The sequence below is a fragment of the Bactrocera oleae genome, chromosome 5, assembly GCF_042242935.1.
Source record: "Bactrocera oleae isolate idBacOlea1 chromosome 5, idBacOlea1, whole genome shotgun sequence".
In the NCBI taxonomy this organism is placed as follows: Eukaryota; Metazoa; Arthropoda; class Insecta; order Diptera; family Tephritidae; genus Bactrocera; species Bactrocera oleae.
In genome coordinates this window covers 29,073,047-29,094,061 of record NC_091539.1, presented here as the reverse complement: position 1 = coordinate 29,094,061, position 21,015 = coordinate 29,073,047, and the positions used below count along the sequence as shown (strand labels likewise).

The window sequence follows — 21,015 nt, the reverse complement described above, 5'->3', positions numbered from 1 at the left end:
ACATATTCGCACTTGTTGACGGATTTTCAAAATTTGTTTGGATTTATACAACAAAGTCAACAGGAGCTGACGAAGTTTTGAAAAAAATGGAAGAATGGTCAAATGTCTTTGGGATTCCGAGCAGAATAATAACAGACAGAGGAGTTGCGTTTACCTCAGGTGCATTTCAAGATTACGCCAAAACAAATGGAATCGAACATGTCTTAACAACAACTGGTATTGCCAGAGGAAATGGGCAGGTAGAGAGAATAAATAGGTCTATCTTATCCATTATTTCTAAATTGTCGGCCGAAGATTCTTCAAAGTGGTATAAGTTCACTTCACTGGTGCAAAGAGCTATTAATTCCCATATAAGTTGCTCTACAAAGAAATCACCTTTCGAGATAATGTTTGGAGTAAAAATGCATTATAAATCCAGCGGCAGACTACTGAAACTTTTGGAGAATGAAATGTTTGAAGAATTTGACAAAGAGAGGCAAATAGTGAGACAGACGGCCAAGGAGCAAATACAAAAGGATCAAGATATGTATAAAAAACGCAAAGGAGAAGTCATATATAATACAAAGAAGGTGATCTGGTTGCAGTAAAGCGTACTCAGTTTGTAGCTGGAAAGAAGTTGGCAAGCGCTTTTCTGGGACCATATGAAGTAACAAAAGCAAAACGCAATGGCAGATATGAAGTTCGAAAAGCTGTCCAAAGAGAAGGCCCCAATAAAACGCATACGAGTGCTGATAATATGAAGCTATGGAATTATGCTGAAAACAATGAAGATGACTTATCGTCTGGGACAAACAATGTTGAGCAGGATGGCCGAGTGTAAACAGTGATGGTACAGGTGGCAACGCTGCAGGCAACTGCAGGACAATTGGTAAGTGCCGTTTCACATTGGGACGCAAAAGAGTCTCATACCAGTTTATTGTGGGTGAGGGGATGACGAGGAAAGACGAAGGGACCGTGCCACTCGTGTTCGGGTGGCACGCTTTGTGTTCTTGTTCGTAACAGCTCGCTGCTACCCTTTTCAGCATTCCTTTTCACTTTCAAATTCTTTGAATGGTTGCAAGAGCGCTCGGTTTCAAATAAATTCGATCGCAAATTTGAGTTCTGTTATCTATTTTTGTATATAATATGCAAATACGTATGCATAGAATAATAGAAATATTATGACAAATTGTAAATAAGGAGAAAATTAAGATATAGATTATGGAGTAAAGAAATTATGAATTTTTAATACGGAGTAAAGAAATTATGAGTTTTTAATACTTAAAGATTAGGAAATTGCTATTATAAATTTGGCCTTGAAAATATTAGTTGCGGATATTCAATACATTCTTGTGGATTAGGGAATTCCCGTCTTTAGTATTTTTTTGAAACTATTTAGCGGGTAGGTACTTGTACTATGCATATTGTTCTACCATATTCATGGTAATTCATTGCAAGCAAAATGTGTGACCATCATCTCAACATACAAATGAAATACGCAGCACGCAGTGTTGCGCGGTGTTGCGCAGTCGAACCGCACAAATATTTACGAACATTTTGTGAAAAGGAATGCAGAAAAACTAGACTCGAGTTGCTGGACTCTTTTTGACCGTGTGAATGCCCAGAGCGACACCAAAAGAAAATTTGAAAAACATCAGACTCTTTTGCATCCCTGTCTGAAACGGCACTAAGAGTGATCGAGCAAAAAGAAGTTGGCGTGAGTGGTCGAGCAAGAAGAAGTTGAAAAGGGTAATCAAGAAGAAAGAAGAAAAAGTGAAGCGTCGCGGAGCAGTCGTAGAGTTGAATTTTCCCACTGATAAACTTAAACAAATAATTTACAATTTTAAGTCTTAAGTTTATAAACAAACATTAAAATATAAACTTTTCAATAAATATTACATATATGTTGACATATAAATCAATGTGCGCACATATAGCAGAGAAAGTTAATATATGAATATTTATATATTTATTAACATTCTCTGCATATAGTATTGAAAAGTGATAAATTATGATTTTGACAATTAAATTAGGTTTTGACAATTCACACGCTAGTCTGAAATTGAACCTTCTCTATGATAAGCGGCCTTTACACGGTCATTCATGTTTGGAAGCATGTGCGGCGTGATGAGAAGAATGAGCGTGTAAACATAATAAATTCGTGTTTGTCATACATGTGCGATGGTTTTTAAAAAATTTAAAAACATGATGTTGTTATGAAGATGTTTTATGGTGTAAACGCTTGCATCATGCACGCAGTATATTTTTTCAGTCGTAAACAAACATTGAAGCGTAATGACGTCACGGATAAACGAAGAACTGTGGAAGGACTTCTTTGAAATTTATCTAAGCGTTCTGGATGGCTAGATTATAAATTTTTAAAAAAATCATATAATATAAAAAACAACATATAAATAAAAAAAAATTATAACAAAGAAACAATACAAGTCATAATAAAATATCATGGTTTTACGATGAACGTTTTAAATTAAATTAGCAAATAAAATTTAGTTGCACGTTGTTCAAAAATATTTGTGTCGTTCCCTGAAATTTCCTTTCGCACTGCTTTTGTTAGCTATTTTTAGCGGGTTTATTTCTGGCATCCCGCCTTTTTTGACATCAGCTGTTCGAATTTCCCTGATTTTAATAATCAGGGAAAGATAATAACAGAAAAATCAGCGAAAATGAGAGAGTCTCGCTTCATGTCATCCTTGTCATTTCATCCTTGATGTTGCTTCGTTCACAAATAACAGAGAAATAAAGTATGATTGCATGTTCGACCGTTTAAACGAAAACCAGTTTTTTTGCATCATACCATGTTTTCATACAAAAATGACCGTGTAAAGGCCGCTATATACGTTCTCTGGTTCTACTAGCGAACTTTTGTTAAAAATTTACTATATAAGGGCTGCCGGACTGTACAGCAGACACAGTTCTAATTAGAGTGTTGCCGTGTAAAAAGCAATTAAACTATAAGCAATAAGTTGCAAACTCGAATATCGAGCAATAAGTGTTAAGTTGTTGGAATAAAGATAAGTGTATAGCCATTAAATTGGGACTTTAATTTAACAATCCAGTGATCGAGCTCAAGAGTGAGTTATAGTTAGACGATCATCGATTATCAAGAAATCCGTTACAATATGTTGCAATTTTATAATTTTATACTCTAAATTCAGGAGTGCTAAATAATATAGCAGGTTCTTTAAGTTTTAAATAAAAGTACTAATTTAATGACTATACCCTTATCTGGATTTTTAATTCCATTAACTTAACACTTATTGCTTATTATTCGAGCTTACAACTTCTTGCTTATGTCTCAATTGCTCCTAACACGACAACACTTTAACTAGAACTGTGTGTGCTGCACAATCTGACAGCCCTATATAGTAGATCCAGCTTTCGTTTAGTTTTGTCAATTGGCCTTAAGAAACCCATAAAAACTTTAACAGAAATCTCTGGTAGCACTCTTGGGTAATTAATCAGTGACTTAACTGATTGTTCGATTGCAGGGCAATGACCTAACTGATAGTTCGCTTGCAGGGTACTTCATGTCTTGCTCACAATTTATAAATAATATAAAAATAATTTTCTGTTATTATTCAGTACTTCTTTGTATTTTAGATTGTTTTTGAAGGAAATGAGCTAGTACTAAAATGTCGAGCTCCCCGTGTTGCTAATGCATTCGAAATGGCTGAACGGTTACGAAATTTCATACATACTCAAATATATTTGAATAATATTAAGAATCCTATAGACTTGGATTTCATTGCACGCAATTTGAAGAAATATTTGAACTACATATCGTATATACAAAATATAATATTTCATACTTATTACTAAGTATTGTACGAAACCTTTTATTGTTTCTAAAAGGGCTGTTTGACGAAACTAAGTTTGCAACAAGTCTTCAAGTTTTTTTTCCACTTGCAAGTTTTTGTATTCATGAATATCTAAATTTGATAAATTGAAATATTTTTCTGTTATTATAATATTAAGAAATGTGTAATTGTCATAAATTGATGGTATTACTTTTTTTATTAGTGTGGTAACGTTTAAAATAACACGAAAATGATTTGGAAACGGAACGGTTCACTCCGAGAGCGTATTGTTGATATTTAAATTATTGGCTTTTCGCTTAAAAGATATTTTTGGAAATATTTTCTTTAACAAGCATTTAAATTTAAAGTTATTTTGTTATAAATCGTATAGATGCAAAATAAATGTACATTGAACATTGTAGGAATTTGCGTTTAAAATATATAAAATACAACGGTCCAAAGAGAGTCCTACCAACGTAGTAAAACCAATATTACGTTTTTTTATTTTTTATTTTGGAATGGATTTATAAAAATTTTAATATTAAAGCAAAATGCGGGTGCAAAGTATTTACATTTGGTTTATTGTATGGGCAATACACAAATTTTTGGCAAACATTGTAAATTCTTGCCCGGTTAGTTGTCAGTGCAAAACAGTTTCAGATAATAGCTCCAATGTACGAGTTAAGTGCGGTGGTATAACAGAGGCACCTATCTCCAATTGGCAAAACCTAGACTTTTCTGAAATTGGACAACATATAATTTCGCTGTATGAAAATTGATATATTTACTAGAATAAAAATATTAATGATTTCTTATATATTTTGTAGTGACTTGAGCAATAATGCATTTACAAGCATTCAAAGTGAAGAGTTTAATATTTTAACACAGCTGAAACGGTTAGATTTGTCTTCAAATTTGCTGAGAAAAATTGACAAGGATACATTTGGAGGATCACTATTTAATTTGGAACGTTTAAAATTAAGTAAAAATGCTATTAGACATATATTTTCCGGTTCTTTTGAATTTATGCCTAATTTGAAACACCTGTAAGTATCGAACCTGAACGATGTTTCCACCTAGGTATATGTATATGTTTAAATATATTATACTTTTCAGCGATATTTCAAATAATCCTCTAGTATGCAACTGTGATTTAGTTTGGCTCTTAGCGTGGACTATTGACCGCGTTGTAAAAATGCAGCCTTCACCTAAGTGCGAATCGCCTGTATATTTTAAAGATTCATTCTTGAAAAAACTGAAGGTTGGCGTAGATTTGCATTGCGAATCACCTATACAAACATTTCTGGAACTAATACCATTGAGAAATCAGGTAAAATGTGAATAAATATAAAAAATCTTTTGCATTATTTTACAGGGCAGAGTTAAATTTAGTTATGATCTCCAAGAGTTGCCCACATATAGTAATATAAATATTTAACAAAGTTATAATATGGTTAACCCATTTTGAATATTTGCACTGAAATTTGCGTTTTTTATCTCAATAGTTAAATCAAAAATACTTTCAATTAAATAAACTTCTTTGTATTTTAGATTGTTTTCGAAGGAGATGAACTAGTACTAAAATGTCGAGCTCCCCGTGTTGCCATAGAAATAGCTCGAGAATCAGAAGACATTCCCGCAACACGAGCCCATATATTTTGGGGTTGGTCTGAAAAGGTTCGTCACTCCAACTCCACTGAAGATATAATTTACAATGACCCAGAGAAAGTTTTCACCGATGTTAATATCTCAACAAGGCACATCTTTGACTCTGGTATACTCAATTCTATTCTCAAAATTGAACAAATCTCTAAAAATCATTCTGGAATGTGGGATTGCACATTAAATTCACAACAGGCGAATTTATCTAAAGCAATTACAGTAGTTGTAATAGCAAAAGACACTACATACTGTAAAGCCACAATAGTTCGAACAAATAAGGGAACTTATCACTGGCCCCAAGCTATACGTGGAGAAACTGTTAGTCAGGGGTGTGCCGAAAATGACAAGCTCATAGTCACATACAATTGTAATACAATAGGAGAATGGGAAAACTTAGAAACAAGTTCTTGTCCTTTTGTAAGTGAAACTACAAGAATTTTGGAGCACTTTGCAAAAATGAATTTTACAAAAAATAATGCATTCGAAATTGCTGAACGGTTACAGAATTTCACAAATACTCAAATATATTTAAATAATATTAAGGATCCTATGGATTTGGAATTCATAGCACGCACTTTAAAGAAATATTTGAACTACATATCGTATAAACAAGATATTTCATACTTATTACTAAGTATGGTATCAAACCTTTTATTGTTGCCAAAAGAGCTGTTTGACGAAGCACAAACTAAGTTTACAACAAGTCTTAGTTTTTTGAATATAATAGAAACAGCATCATCGTATGTTCAGTCTTTACCACGCGCAGATCAAGACATCGCTTATGACCCTTGGTCTATTTCCAGAAATATTTTCGTGGACTTTTTCAACATTCATGTTGATTCATTTAGTGGTATATCGTGCACATGGCTAAATAGCATAAATAATTTAGAACATCGCAACTTTGAATGTAGCACTTCTAATGACACGTTTCCAATGTTCGAGAGGTATATCGATGCTGCTATTCAGATTCCTACAACTTCTTTGTTCGATAAATCTGACAAATCTATTAGATTAATTTTTGCACTTTTTCGCAATGGTAATCTGTTTGGCCTTATGGACAAAAATAGCAATTTTCCAGAAGTAAAAAATTTACTACTGACATCTGCCGTTATTGGAGCTAAAATATCAAAAAAATCAATCGAGTCATTACCGTTAGTTGATATAAGTGATAAAATATTCATCATGTTACGAGTACATCCTTTTCATAATGAAAAAAGTTCGCCAATACCGGCGTGGTGGGATGATGATTTAAATAATTGGAACCCCCGGGAGTGTCGAAAGTTATATTTCCACCGTGGCCTATTGTTGTTTACTTGTAGTCGGTTGGGTTACTACGGCATTCTGCAACGCCGCGAATACCTTAATGACTATGCAATTGAAGGGTCAGGAGCTACTTTTAGATTCGCTCCTGTAAGCGTATATATAGGAAGCGTAGTTGTTTTCTTTTGTTCGTGGATTAATATAACTACTTTTGTGATTTTTCGCAAAGCAATACGAATGAATCGTCAACAAAGGCATTCATTGGTGAATATATGGCTGTCAGTTTCATCTTTATCAGCCGTGTTTGTACTTGGAATATACCAAACAGAATATCATCATATTTGCCGGATAGTTGGAATTTTATTACATTACTTTTCTCTATCTGTTTTGCTATGGCTGTGCGTATGTTTAAGCAATTTGTACAAAGGTTTGTCCAAAACTTATCGAGTAGCCTCTGAACCTGACGTGCCCAAGGAAGTAAAATTTAAAAAACCTATACTTAGTATTTACTTAGTCGGCTGGGGAATTGGAATGATAATTTGTGGTATATCGAGCGCAGTTAATGTCAACGAATATGCTTCCTACTCATTTTGTTTTCTACATAATCCATCGTCATTGAACGCATTATTTGTTCCGGCAATAATACTCTTGATTTTTCTTGCTACACTAATGCTATGTATTTATTGCCATATGTCTCAGAGAGCTGTAAATGTGTTGTCAAAAAAACACTTTGCTGATAATACAATGGCTACCGAAAATATTGATTTGGACTGGCTGGACTTAAAGCAAAATCCTGTGTCACGGGTTAATCATAATTCCACAGGGGTCGATCAGTACAGAAGCCTCACTCTTAGTAATCCAGTGAGCAGTATAGTCGATGACTTCGAAAGATCGAATATAACACATTTGCGAGCTCATTTACTATTTCTGATCCTATTCATTGTATCCTGGATATCAGCAGCAATGTTTGTTCACCAAAGTTTAGAAAATTTAAAGCCTAATGGAATGTATAGTATGATGTTTGCGGTATCTTCCTGTTTGCTGGGACTATTTTTAATTCTATTCTATACATTGTCTAGAAATGATACAAGAAGGGCTTGGGGACAAAGATTTTGTTTAACGAATGCCAATTGTAAAAGCTATCAACAGAATTACTATGATGCAAATGTGCCTTCCGCTATACCAGCAAACAAAACGTCAGCAGTTTATGATGTAAGTATGTCCGGTTCCCAAACAAATAGCCAATGCTCAAGACATCGCAGTAGCAGTGTCCGCAGTATGAAAAGCAACTCACATAAAAACGAACACATTTTACAAAATCTCGATTGTCCTTTACTCGGCACAGTCTCATCAAACGTAAATCAAACATCTATCACCAACAATCACCATATGGCGGTAAACAGTCTAACCACTGTCCCCATCACTAGCGAAATACCAAGCGCTGAAATATTTTATAATCCCAATCAAATAATAGTAGCGAGAAAGTTTTTTAAAAAACAAAAGCGCTTAGCGAAACGCAATAATTTTGAACTTCAACGGCAAGTAGAGCGCGTTGAATATTTGGACAATGTTAGTGACATCTCATCTTTAACAGGAAGTGAAAATGCTCACATCTATTCGAAACGACACAATGCTATTACCCTCTTAAGAGGTGGTAGCAAAGTAAATAATACAAACATCTGTTATAAACCGAATGTCTATACAAATGATGGCACTAAGTCGCCACACTATACACCGATAGAGAATTATCGAAATGGATTGGGTATGTCTAGAATGAATTCCGATTGTTCTGTACAAAATCGCCCCTGTGCATCTGATTTTGTTGCAAACATCTATACTAATATACCTGAGACAAAAGAACCGAAACACGAAATCATAAAGGTTAGGAACTCCAATCGATCTAATAAACGCAGTTGTGTTGAGACTCTAAGTGAGCGGGAAGAAGAAGTTGAAAATGAAGATGACTCTTTGGATGAACAAAAAGTTCCGTTATATCAAAATGCGTCCGCAGTTTCTTTTCCAGGAAAACCGGGATTGCTTAAGCATTCTAGCCCATTAAAGGCTCCATCACCATTAATGGAAAATGAAGATGTTGATGCAATGAATAGTGTCGGTTTACCAAGTGTTACAAATTATGAAATAAGTAAACATTCAGAAACACTTGATTTAAAGCCAGACGAAATTTATATATCAAACGCGTTACACATTACGAACCAAGTTAATATTGACGAATCCTCTACGGCGGGTATTTTAATTCGACACAACCCAATACATTCCAAGTCACTTAACAATCTACATGATTCCGTTGATTCTTCCAATAGATTTTTGAAAAACGAACATTCAAATCATTCATCGCTTTTTAGTTTAGAGAATGGTAGAGTCGGATCCTGGAATGGCAGTTCCTTAAGTGTACCATTTTTGGTTAGTGACAACCAAAAGACTCCTAAATGCCGTAAACTAAAACAAGCCGAGTTTGCCGATAAATATGAATCTGCCAGCGAAAATAATGTCTTCAGCGTACCACATGCAAAAACCGTTCATTCGATTAGTCCGACAAATGAAAGTGATTTGAATTACCAAAATTCTGAAATTAGCATACGAAGTCATGGCTTATATGAACCACAGCCTGACAACGACTTAAACATTACATTAACCGAAGAGTTTCCCTATCAGTCATCAAACACTAGCGACACAGAAGATCCGCTAAATGACTTTGAAGATGAAAACCCGAAAAGTGATTATACCTTGGAACACCGAATGAGTGAAAATGATCCATCAATTGATGAACTATATGAAGCTATTAAACATAATCACACCATTTCTACAAGCATAGATGGAAGCAACAATTTAAAACATATGGATACTGCTGCGGAGATAGCATCAATGCCGATTACGGCACCTTCATCTCAATCGAAATCAACAAGCTTTTCGTCATACAACGTGATAGCTAAACCTCTTATAGAAGCATCTATTGATGCAGTTGAGGACGACAGTAGTCAAAGTAGTATAATTTCATATATAGACCAAAAAGTTAAGAAAAGCTAGGAATTAAATCTCCATGGCTGAAAACTTTTACGTTGGCTTGCCAAGGCTGTAATGTTAATGCCGATCCGAAGTTAAGCTCTTCTATTTACTCAAATTCATACTCAAGTTTATATCACGTAATGTGTGTATATAACATATATTTATCGACAAGTAATCTAACGATTTCAAATTTTGAGCTAATTTACTGCGCTATTATGTTGGCAAATAGCGCCTTTCTGATTAAAAGAGTATGAATACATGCGTTTGATTGAAGCTTACTGTGATGGAATATTTTACAAGTTACCGCATGGGCTTGACTTTCTTAACAATTCTATAGAAAGAAACCATGTTCATCATAAGTTTTATTTATATAAATTATATACCTATGTACAATTACATCCACATTTAAAAATATTTCTTTCTAGTTTTTAAGATACTTTTTATTTTGATGTTGAAATCAAAATAGAGAACTGAAGGAATACAAAGAATATTACATAAGTTTTTCTAAGACATAACATACTTCGTGTCTATACTTGAAACTAAATATACATATATAATTGACTAAAAATATATATAGCAGATAAGGCTGTTTTGGCACTAAAGCGGTGGTAACTCAGTTAAGGGGCCTTTCAGCTTCTATACTTCGTAACCAAAGATGTAACATATAGAATAAATAATAGTTATTAAATAATGTTTTATGTGAATAATTTTAAGATAAAATAAACACAAATTTTTAAAATATTGATAATGTAATCCTTGTTATTGGTTACACATTTTATTTTTAAATATACAAGTAAGTTTTAATACAATATAACTATTTTCTTTTCCTCAATTCTTAGTTCCTCTTTTATCGAATGCGGATCTACTGATAAAAAAGGGCTCTGGTCCCATCGGCGGGACAAAGCTTTTTGGAACCCAAAACAGGCTAACTTTATTTCGGTCGACTACTGCAATTAGATTCCTGACATATTCCCATACCATATGCTATTTGATCGAACATTATGATATTGCCATCAGCGCAGCTTGGCTGTCACTGCAAATTATTATATGTTGATCAATGGTCATTCTCTTGAGTATGACTTCAGCGCATAAAGTGATGATGAATACTTCTGCTTGCAAAATGCTAGGGTATTTGCCCATAGCTATTGACAGTTTTGTTTTGGGCCTATAATTTTCGCGCCTGCAAGCTTGGATGATTTTATTTCCTTCTTTATTTGCCATTAGGTTAGTTTAGGTTATACTGACCGGCTGTCACGTCATACATAGAACTACTGGTCCTTAGTAATGCCAGATGGAGGTGATGTTTAATTTGTGGTGAAGTATTCGTCATACAGGACGTCAACGCTTTTTTCGAACTTTAAGAACAACTTGCTATCTAAGTTTGCTGCTGGACTTCCGTATTTCCTGCACTTATTCGGTAGCAAGACGGATAGCACTTTTAGCAATCTCATCAGCTATTTCGTTTCCCGGAAGCCCTTTGTGGACTGGAACCCAGTATATTAGAGTATGCAGTCGCTTTCCGACAGCCGCTACATCTACTGCCTCCCTGCTTCTAGGGACATTCTCTGTTGTAATGCGATGTGAGATTATTGCCTTGATTGCCGCCTGGCTATCGACGTATATTTTTATCTTTTTTATGTTGCCACCTGCTTTGTTAGCTATCTCTGCCGCTTTCCTGACTGCAAAGACTTCCGCCTGGACGATTCTGCAGTATTCTGCAAGCTTAAAGGGTCACCTAAGACCCAGTTCTAAGCAATAGATTCCGGCTCCCACTCCTTTGACCAGTTTTGAGCCGTCTTTATTGATGTTGTAAGTTCCGCTGGTGAGTCGCCTCCCACGCCATACACCTTCTTTTATTGTGACCTGGAGTTTTTTGGCTCTCAGAAGCTCATTAGCTACAAGTGACCATAGGAGTGGTATGATGGCAGGCTCTATTCAGCCTTTATCTGCGATTAGTTCCATGATATTTTTTCCCCAGAACTATTCTGAATTTGAAATTTATTAAGGGTATTCACACCAGATCTGTAAATTCGTTAGACGTTATTTAACGTGCATTTTGTTTTTGTAAAATTAACAGATTCTCGTTCTACCGAGTAACGAAGTATCAGTCTGACAAGCTTGATTTATCAAATCAGCTGTTTGTTTTGCGTCGTTGTTCAAAAATTCCATTCCATTCTTGCAACATGTTGCTACAGAGTATAATAGTTTTGTTCACCTAGCGGTTGTTTCTACCACCTAAAACTATTCGAGTTAGATATAGCGTTATTTATATATAAATAATCACGATGACGAGACGAGTTGAAATTCGGGCGACTGTCGGTCCGTCCGGTCGTCTGTGCAAGCTGTAACTTAAGTAAAAATTTAGATATCGTAATGAAAATTGGTACACGTGCTACTTGGCAAAAATAGAGAAGGACGATTTTTAGATGGGCGTAATTAGACCATTGCCACGCCCACAAAACGGCTTTAATCTAAACCAATAAATAGGTATATCTAAGCTCTACAATGAGATACAAGACTGTTATTTGGTATGACGAATCGCGAGGAGCATCTGCAGTTTAAAAAATTAAAAAAGTGGGTGTGACCCCGCCCTCTAATAGGTTTAATATACATATCTCATAAACCAATAAAGCTATAATAACCAAATTCGCTCAAGGCAAATGTTTTCAGCATCCCACCGTTAATGTGAAAATAGGTGAAATCGAGTGATAACCCCGGGAAGTGCCCCATATAACGGTTTTGTTAAAAACTAGCTAAAGCGCGATAAATCAATAACTAAATGCATCATTTAATTTAACACCCAGGATGATACAAGAGTACTTTATAGGAGCCGTAGGTAACATTATTGTGATTATATTATTCCCCCTGCGGGTAGGGGTAAGAATTTACCCGCGGTAATGCATGTCTGTCGTAAGAGGCGACTAAAAGCCAATATGCACTATGACTGTTATTATGTACCTTGCTCAGTAATATCAGCATAGTATGTCAGAAATAGTGCTATAATACTCAGCTTGAAATGATATTATAGACTTTAAATGGAAAATCAAATAAAAAGACATTTGAAGTTCAAGCGAAAAATGTCACCAGTCATTGAGTAATGGGTAGCTCAACTGGCAGTAGTTTCGGCTACACAGTCTTACCGGAGACTTTCTGGTACTACGGGGAGCAGAAAGCCCTTGGACTTCGGTCCAATCTGCTCATTGGGTTATGACCCCTTTGGGGAGATTCGTGGTGGCTATGGTTGAAACCTAAATGCAGGAAGAACTGAAAATTCAGCCTAACTGTTTTTTCAGTTCTAAAAAGAAGTTGCAAAAAGCAACTGGGTTCCGTACCCGAAAACGGAAGAGGTTTTAGGTCGGCCTCGAATCTTACCAAGATGGTAGTGTGTGCCCAGACACACTGCCACTGGTAACCAAATTAATACTTGCAAATAGCTCGTATTATTTGGGGAGCTTATCAACGCATTGTATTGATACGTTGTGCTTTGGAGCACCGTGAGGTAAGGCCGTCGCCGGCAGGTACTCACGTAAATCAACAACGAAAGTTGTGATTATATTATATCACAGTACGAAAATGAGTGTAATCGGACTACAACCACGCCTACTTCCCATATAACACAGTTTTAATTTCCATCCGATTCTTTCACTTTCCAGTATTCAAAGCAAGCACAAATGAAATTAACGGGATAAAACTTTGCATGAATAATGCTCTTGAAGTATTCCAGCTTATGACCAACAATTTTCCAAACCGAACCAAAACTATTCAAGCTCTTAGGTACCTAATATGTGGAACCCAGTCTCAATTCGAACGTTCATCTGTAAGATATATTATAGAAATTCGGAGAAAATCCTATCCTGATAATAGTATGTCTGAATGCCAAAAATGGGTTGAATAGTGTCAATAGCTCCCATATACCTAATATCAGGATTTTCGAACATCCGGCTGACTTTACTCCATATGATTGGAGATGGTATGTGAGGTACCTTAATGAAACCCAGGCAGCATTTTATTAGTACTTGGCATGTTAGTAGTATGTGGTATTGGAAAAAATTAATAAAATCGGGTTAATACTGCCTCCTGCTTAAGAAGCCTCACTCTTAGTAATCCAGTGAGCAGTATAGTCGATGACTTCGAAAGATCGAATATAACACATTTGCGAGCTCATTTACTATTTCTGATCCTATTCATTGTATCCTGGATATCAGCAGCAATGTTTGTTCACCAAAGTTTAGAAAATTTAAAGCCTAATGGAATGTATAGTATGATGTTTGCGGTATCTTCCTGTTTGCTGGGACTATTTTTAATTCTATTCTATACATTGTCTAGAAATGATACAAGAAGGGCTTGGGGACAAAGATTTTGTTTAACGAATGCCAATTGTAAAAGCTATCAACAGAATTACTATGATGCAAATGTGCCTTCCGCTATACCAGCAAACAAAACGTCAGCAGTTTATGATGTAAGTATGTCCGGTTCCCAAACAAATAGCCAATGCTCAAGACATCGCAGTAGCAGTGTCCGCAGTATGAAAAGCAACTCACATAAAAACGAACACATTTTACAAAATCTCGATTGTCCTTTACTCGGCACAGTCTCATCAAACGTAAATCAAACATCTATCACCAACAATCACCATATGGCGGTAAACAGTCTAACCACTGTCCCCATCACTAGCGAAATACCAAGCGCTGAAATATTTTATAATCCCAATCAAATAATAGTAGCGAGAAAGTTTTTTAAAAAACAAAAGCGCTTAGCGAAACGCAATAATTTTGAACTTCAACGGCAAGTAGAGCGCGTTGAATATTTGGACAATGTTAGTGACATCTCATCTTTAACAGGAAGTGAAAATGCTCACATCTATTCGAAACGACACAATGCTATTACCCTCTTAAGAGGTGGTAGCAAAGTAAATAATACAAACATCTGTTATAAACCGAATGTCTATACAAATGATGGCACTAAGTCGCCACACTATACACCGATAGAGAATTATCGAAATGGATTGGGTATGTCTAGAATGAATTCCGATTGTTCTGTACAAAATCGCCCCTGTGCATCTGATTTTGTTGCAAACATCTATACTAATATACCTGAGACAAAAGAACCGAAACACGAAATCATAAAGGTTAGGAACTCCAATCGATCTAATAAACGCAGTTGTGTTGAGACTCTAAGTGAGCGGGAAGAAGAAGTTGAAAATGAAGATGACTCTTTGGATGAACAAAAAGTTCCGTTATATCAAAATGCGTCCGCAGTTTCTTTTCCAGGAAAACCGGGATTGCTTAAGCATTCTAGCCCATTAAAGGCTCCATCACCATTAATGGAAAATGAAGATGTTGATGCAATGAATAGTGTCGGTTTACCAAGTGTTACAAATTATGAAATAAGTAAACATTCAGAAACACTTGATTTAAAGCCAGACGAAATTTATATATCAAACGCGTTACACATTACGAACCAAGTTAATATTGACGAATCCTCTACGGCGGGTATTTTAATTCGACACAACCCAATACATTCCAAGTCACTTAACAATCTACATGATTCCGTTGATTCTTCCAATAGATTTTTGAAAAACGAACATTCAAATCATTCATCGCTTTTTAGTTTAGAGAATGGTAGAGTCGGATCCTGGAATGGCAGTTCCTTAAGTGTACCATTTTTGGTTAGTGACAACCAAAAGACTCCTAAATGCCGTAAACTAAAACAAGCCGAGTTTGCCGATAAATATGAATCTGCCAGCGAAAATAATGTCTTCAGCGTACCACATGCAAAAACCGTTCATTCGATTAGTCCGACAAATGAAAGTGATTTGAATTACCAAAATTCTGAAATTAGCATACGAAGTCATGGCTTATATGAACCACAGCCTGACAACGACTTAAACATTACATTAACCGAAGAGTTTCCCTATCAGTCATCAAACACTAGCGACACAGAAGATCCGCTAAATGACTTTGAAGATGAAAACCCGAAAAGTGATTATACCTTGGAACACCGAATGAGTGAAAATGATCCATCAATTGATGAACTATATGAAGCTATTAAACATAATCACACCATTTCTACAAGCATAGATGGAAGCAACAATTTAAAACATATGGATACTGCTGCGGAGATAGCATCAATGCCGATTACGGCACCTTCATCTCAATCGAAATCAACAAGCTTTTCGTCATACAACGTGATAGCTAAACCTCTTATAGAAGCATCTATTGATGCAGTTGAGGACGACAGTAGTCAAAGTAGTATAATTTCATATATAGACCAAAAAGTTAAGAAAAGCTAGGAATTAAATCTCCATGGCTGAAAACTTTTACGTTGGCTTGCCAAGGCTGTAATGTTAATGCCGATCCGAAGTTAAGCTCTTCTATTTACTCAAATTCATACTCAAGTTTATATCACGTAATGTGTGTATATAACATATATTTATCGACAAGTAATCTAACGATTTCAAATTTTGAGCTAATTTACTGCGCTATTATGTTGGCAAATAGCGCCTTTCTGATTAAAAGAGTATGAATACATGCGTTTGATTGAAGCTTACTGTGATGGAATATTTTACAAGTTACCGCATGGGCTTGACTTTCTTAACAATTCTATAGAAAGAAACCATGTTCATCATAAGTTTTATTTATATAAATTATATACCTATGTACAATTACATCCACATTTAAAAATATTTCTTTCTAGTTTTTAAGATACTTTTTATTTTGATGTTGAAATCAAAATAGAGAACTGAAGGAATACAAAGAATATTACATAAGTTTTTCTAAGACATAACATACTTCGTGTCTATACTTGAAACTAAATATACATATATAATTGACTAAAAATATATATAGCAGATAAGGCTGTTTTGGCACTAAAGCGGTGGTAACTCAGTTAAGGGGCCTTTCAGCTTCTATACTTCGTAACCAAAGATGTAACATATAGAATAAATAATAGTTATTAAATAATGTTTTATGTGAATAATTTTAAGATAAAATAAACACAAATTTTTAAAATATTGATAATGTAATCCTTGTTATTGGTTACACATTTTATTTTTAAATATACAAGTAAGTTTTAATACAATATAACTATTTTCTTTTCCTCAATTCTTAGTTCCTCTTTTATCGAATGCGGATCTACTGATAAAAAAGGGCTCTGGTCCCATCGGCGGGACAAAGCTTTTTGGAACCCAAAACAGGCTAACTTTATTTCGGTCGACTACTGCAATTAGATTCCTGACATATTCCCATACCATATGCTATTTGATCGAACATTATGATATTGCCATCAGCGCAGCTTGGCTGTCACTGCAAATTATTATATGTTGATCAATGGTCATTCTCTTGAGTATGACTTCAGCGCATAAAGTGATGATGAATACTTCTGCTTGCAAAATGCTAGGGTATTTGCCCATAGCTATTGACAGTTTTGTTTTGGGCCTATAATTTTCGCGCCTGCAAGCTTGGATGATTTTATTTCCTTCTTTATTTGCCATTAGGTTAGTTTAGGTTATACTGACCGGCTGTCACGTCATACATAGAACTACTGGTCCTTAGTAATGCCAGATGGAGGTGATGTTTAATTTGTGGTGAAGTATTCGTCATACAGGACGTCAACGCTTTTTTCGAACTTTAAGAACAACTTGCTATCTAAGTTTGCTGCTGGACTTCCGTATTTCCTGCACTTATTCGGTAGCAAGACGGATAGCACTTTTAGCAATCTCATCAGCTATTTCGTTTCCCGGAAGCCCTTTGTGGACTGGAACCCAGTATATTAGAGTATGCAGCCGCTTTCCGACAGCCGCTACATCTACTGCCTCCCTGCTTCTAGGGACATTCTCTGTTGTAATGCGATGTGAGATTATTGCCTTGATTGCCGCCTGGCTATCGACGTATATTTTTATCTTTTTTATGTTGCCACCTGCTTTGTTAGCTATCTCTGCCGCTTTCCTGACTGCAAAGACTTCCGCCTGGACGATTCTGCAGTATTCTGCAAGCTTAAAGGGTCACCTAAGACCCAGTTCTAAGCAATAGATTCCGGCTCCCACTCCTTTGACCAGTTTTGAGCCGTCTTTATTGATGTTGTAAGTTCCGCTGGTGAGTCGCCTCCCACGCCATACACCTTCTTTTATTGTGACCTGGAGTTTTTTGGCTCTCAGAAGCTCATTAGCTACAAGTGACCATAGGAGTGGTATGATGGCAGGCTCTATTCAGCCTTTATCTGCGATTAGTTCCATGATATTTTTTCCCCAGAACTATTCTGAATTTGAAATTTATTAAGGGTATTCACACCAGATCTGTAAATTCGTTAGACGTTATTTAACGTGCATTTTGTTTTTGTAAAATTAACAGATTCTCGTTCTACCGAGTAACGAAGTATCAGTCTGACAAGCTTGATTTATCAAATCAGCTGTTTGTTTTGCGTCGTTGTTCAAAAATTCCATTCCATTCTTGCAACATGTTGCTACAGAGTATAATAGTTTTGTTCACCTAGCGGTTGTTTCTACCACCTAAAACTATTCGAGTTAGATATAGCGTTATTTATATATAAATAATCACGATGACGAGACGAGTTGAAATTCGGGCGACTGTCGGTCCGTCCGGTCGTCTGTGCAAGCTGTAACTTAAGTAAAAATTTAGATATCGTAATGAAAATTGGTACACGTGCTACTTGGCAAAAATAGAGAAGGACGATTTTTAGATGGGCGTAATTAGACCATTGCCACGCCCACAAAACGGCTTTAATCTAAACCAATAAATAGGTATATCTAAGCTCTACAATGAGATACAAGACTGTTATTTGGTATGACGAATCGCGAGGAGCATCTGCAGTTTAAAAAATTAAAAAAGTGGGTGTGACCCCGCCCTCTAATAGGTTTAATATACATATCTCATAAACCAATAAAGCTATAATAACCAAATTCGCTCAAGGCAAATGTTTTCAGCATCCCACCGTTAATGTGAAAATAGGTGAAATCGAGTGATAACCCCGGGAAGTGCCCCATATAACGGTTTTGTTAAAAACTAGCTAAAGCGCGATAAATCAATAACTAAATGCATCATTTAATTTAACACCCAGGATGATACAAGAGTACTTTATAGGAGCCGTAGGTAACATTATTGTGATTATATTATTCCCCCTGCGGGTAGGGGTAAGAATTTACCCGCGGTAATGCATGTCTGTCGTAAGAGGCGACTAAAAGCCAATATGCACTATGACTGTTATTATGTACCTTGCTCAGTAATATCAGCATAGTATGTCAGAAATAGTGCTATAATACTCAGCTTGAAATGATATTATAGACTTTAAATGGAAAATCAAATAAAAAGACATTTGAAGTTCAAGCGAAAAATGTCACCAGTCATTGAGTAATGGGTAGCTCAACTGGCAGTAGTTTCGGCTACACAGTCTTACCGGAGACTTTCTGGTACTACGGGGAGCAGAAAGCCCTTGGACTTCGGTCCAATCTGCTCATTGGGTTATGACCCCTTTGGGGAGATTCGTGGTGGCTATGGTTGAAACCTAAATGCAGGAAGAACTGAAAATTCAGCCTAACTGTTTTTTCAGTTCTAAAAAGAAGTTGCAAAAAGCAACTGGGTTCCGTACCCGAAAACGGAAGAGGTTTTAGGTCGGCCTCGAATCTTACCAAGATGGTAGTGTGTGCCCAGACACACTGCCACTGGTAACCAAATTAATACTTGCAAATAGCTCGTATTATTTGGGGAGCTTATCAACGCATTGTATTGATACGTTGTGCTTTGGAGCACCGTGAGGTAAGGCCGTCGCCGGCAGGTACTCACGTAAATCAACAACGAAAGTTGTGATTATATTATATCACAGTACGAAAATGAGTGTAATCGGACTACAACCACGCCTACTTCCCATATAACACAGTTTTAATTTCCATCCGATTCTTTCACTTTCCAGTATTCAAAGCAAGCACAAATGAAATTAACGGGATAAAACTTTGCATGAATAATGCTCTTGAAGTATTCCAGCTTATGACCAACAATTTTCCAAACCGAACCAAAACTATTCAAGCTCTTAGGTACCTAATATGTGGAACCCAGTCTCAATTCGAACGTTCATCTGTAAGATATATTATAGAAATTCGGAGAAAATCCTATCCTGATAATAGTATGTCTGAATGCCAAAAATGGGTTGAATAGTGTCAATAGCTCCCATATACCTAATATCAGGATTTTCGAACATCCGGCTGACTTTACTCCATATGATTGGAGATGGTATGTGAGGTACCTTAATGAAACCCAGGCAGCATTTTATTAGTACTTGGCATGTTAGTAGTATGTGGTATTGGAAAAAATTAATAAAATCGGGTTAATACTGCCCTCAAATTCCATATACTACTTATAATGCTTTTCGTTATTCTAACCAGTTTTATGCCGAATATGTCGGTCAGTGAGTATTCATATTTTTTTTATATATATAAAATTGCTTCAAAATATGTTCTCGAGTATAGCTGAGCAATGTCAATATTAATATATTTCTCTATCCCCAATATATATATGATTTCCGTCTTTCCACCTGACTTTACACCGTTCCGGTTGATCAACGTGATATTTTAACGAAATTAAGTGGAAAATATTTCTTAAAAATTGTGTGGTTTGACGCTGAATTAGAATGAAATTAGTATATACTAAGTCTAAACCTCACACCTTCATATAATGAATTCCGATTCTCTGGTTGACGTTTGCTACCTAAGCTTATAATATAAAATTTAGCCACTTTGGTGGAGTTAATATCACATTCATACTTATGTATATCTCACTTCAAGCAATAAAACTGAGACTAAGTTTATGGCCTTTAATATAAGTCAAGAAGATACCAAATTTGATTGTAATTTAATCCCGATATCATTTAATAATGGAGGTTTAATTCAACATTTTTTAATATACGGTTTGGAGGAATTTTTTGGTCTTTGATTTTCCCCGCTCACATGTACTACTTATGGTATAATTTTTTTCCTCAATTTGATAATTTAATGAAATTAAATGGACAGTTTTTCTTAAAAATAATGTATATCGCAAATAAATGCAATCAACCTGTCCCTTTCAAAGTAATGATTTCCGTCTTTCCACCTGACTTTAAACCGTTCAGGTTGGTGAAAATGTAATATTTAAATGGACAAGTTTTCTTAAAAATTATATGCTTAGCGCTGAATTAGAATGGATTTGGAACCGTTCCTACGACAGTCGGGTCTATGTAACCGGAACGGACCCGGATCAATTACCGGCCAAGGACTGTTAACTCGGCA

At 35.7% G+C, this 21,015-nt stretch overlaps 1 protein-coding gene across 1 annotated transcript; it reads left to right on the top strand.

The window, feature by feature from the left end:
* Positions 1-4,007: 4,007 nt before the first annotated feature.
* Positions 4,008-16,767, top strand: Remo (Remoulade). The gene is made up of 6 exons (XM_070110275.1): positions 4,008-4,563; positions 4,625-4,843; positions 4,914-5,127; positions 5,349-9,762; positions 10,583-10,667; positions 13,830-16,767. Exons 1-6 carry the CDS (start codon positions 4,349-4,351, stop codon positions 16,033-16,035), a joined length of 7,353 nt encoding a protein of 2,450 aa, XP_069966376.1. The 5' UTR covers positions 4,008-4,348; the 3' UTR covers positions 16,036-16,767.
* Positions 16,768-21,015: the final 4,248 nt, after the last annotated feature.

Excerpts from the sequence above, each read along its gene's own strand:
- Remo (XM_070110275.1), top strand. The coding sequence starts at position 4,349 with ATGCGGGTGCAAAGTATTTACATTTGGTTTATTGTATGGGCAATACAC. Across the intron at positions 4,564-4,624 it reads GGACAACATATAATTTCGCT|TGACTTGAGCAATAATGCAT; the intron begins GTATGAAAATTG and ends TATATTTTGTAG. Across the intron at positions 9,763-10,582 it reads CCAAAAAGTTAAGAAAAGCT|TTCCTCTTTTATCGAATGCG; the intron begins AGGAATTAAATC and ends CTCAATTCTTAG.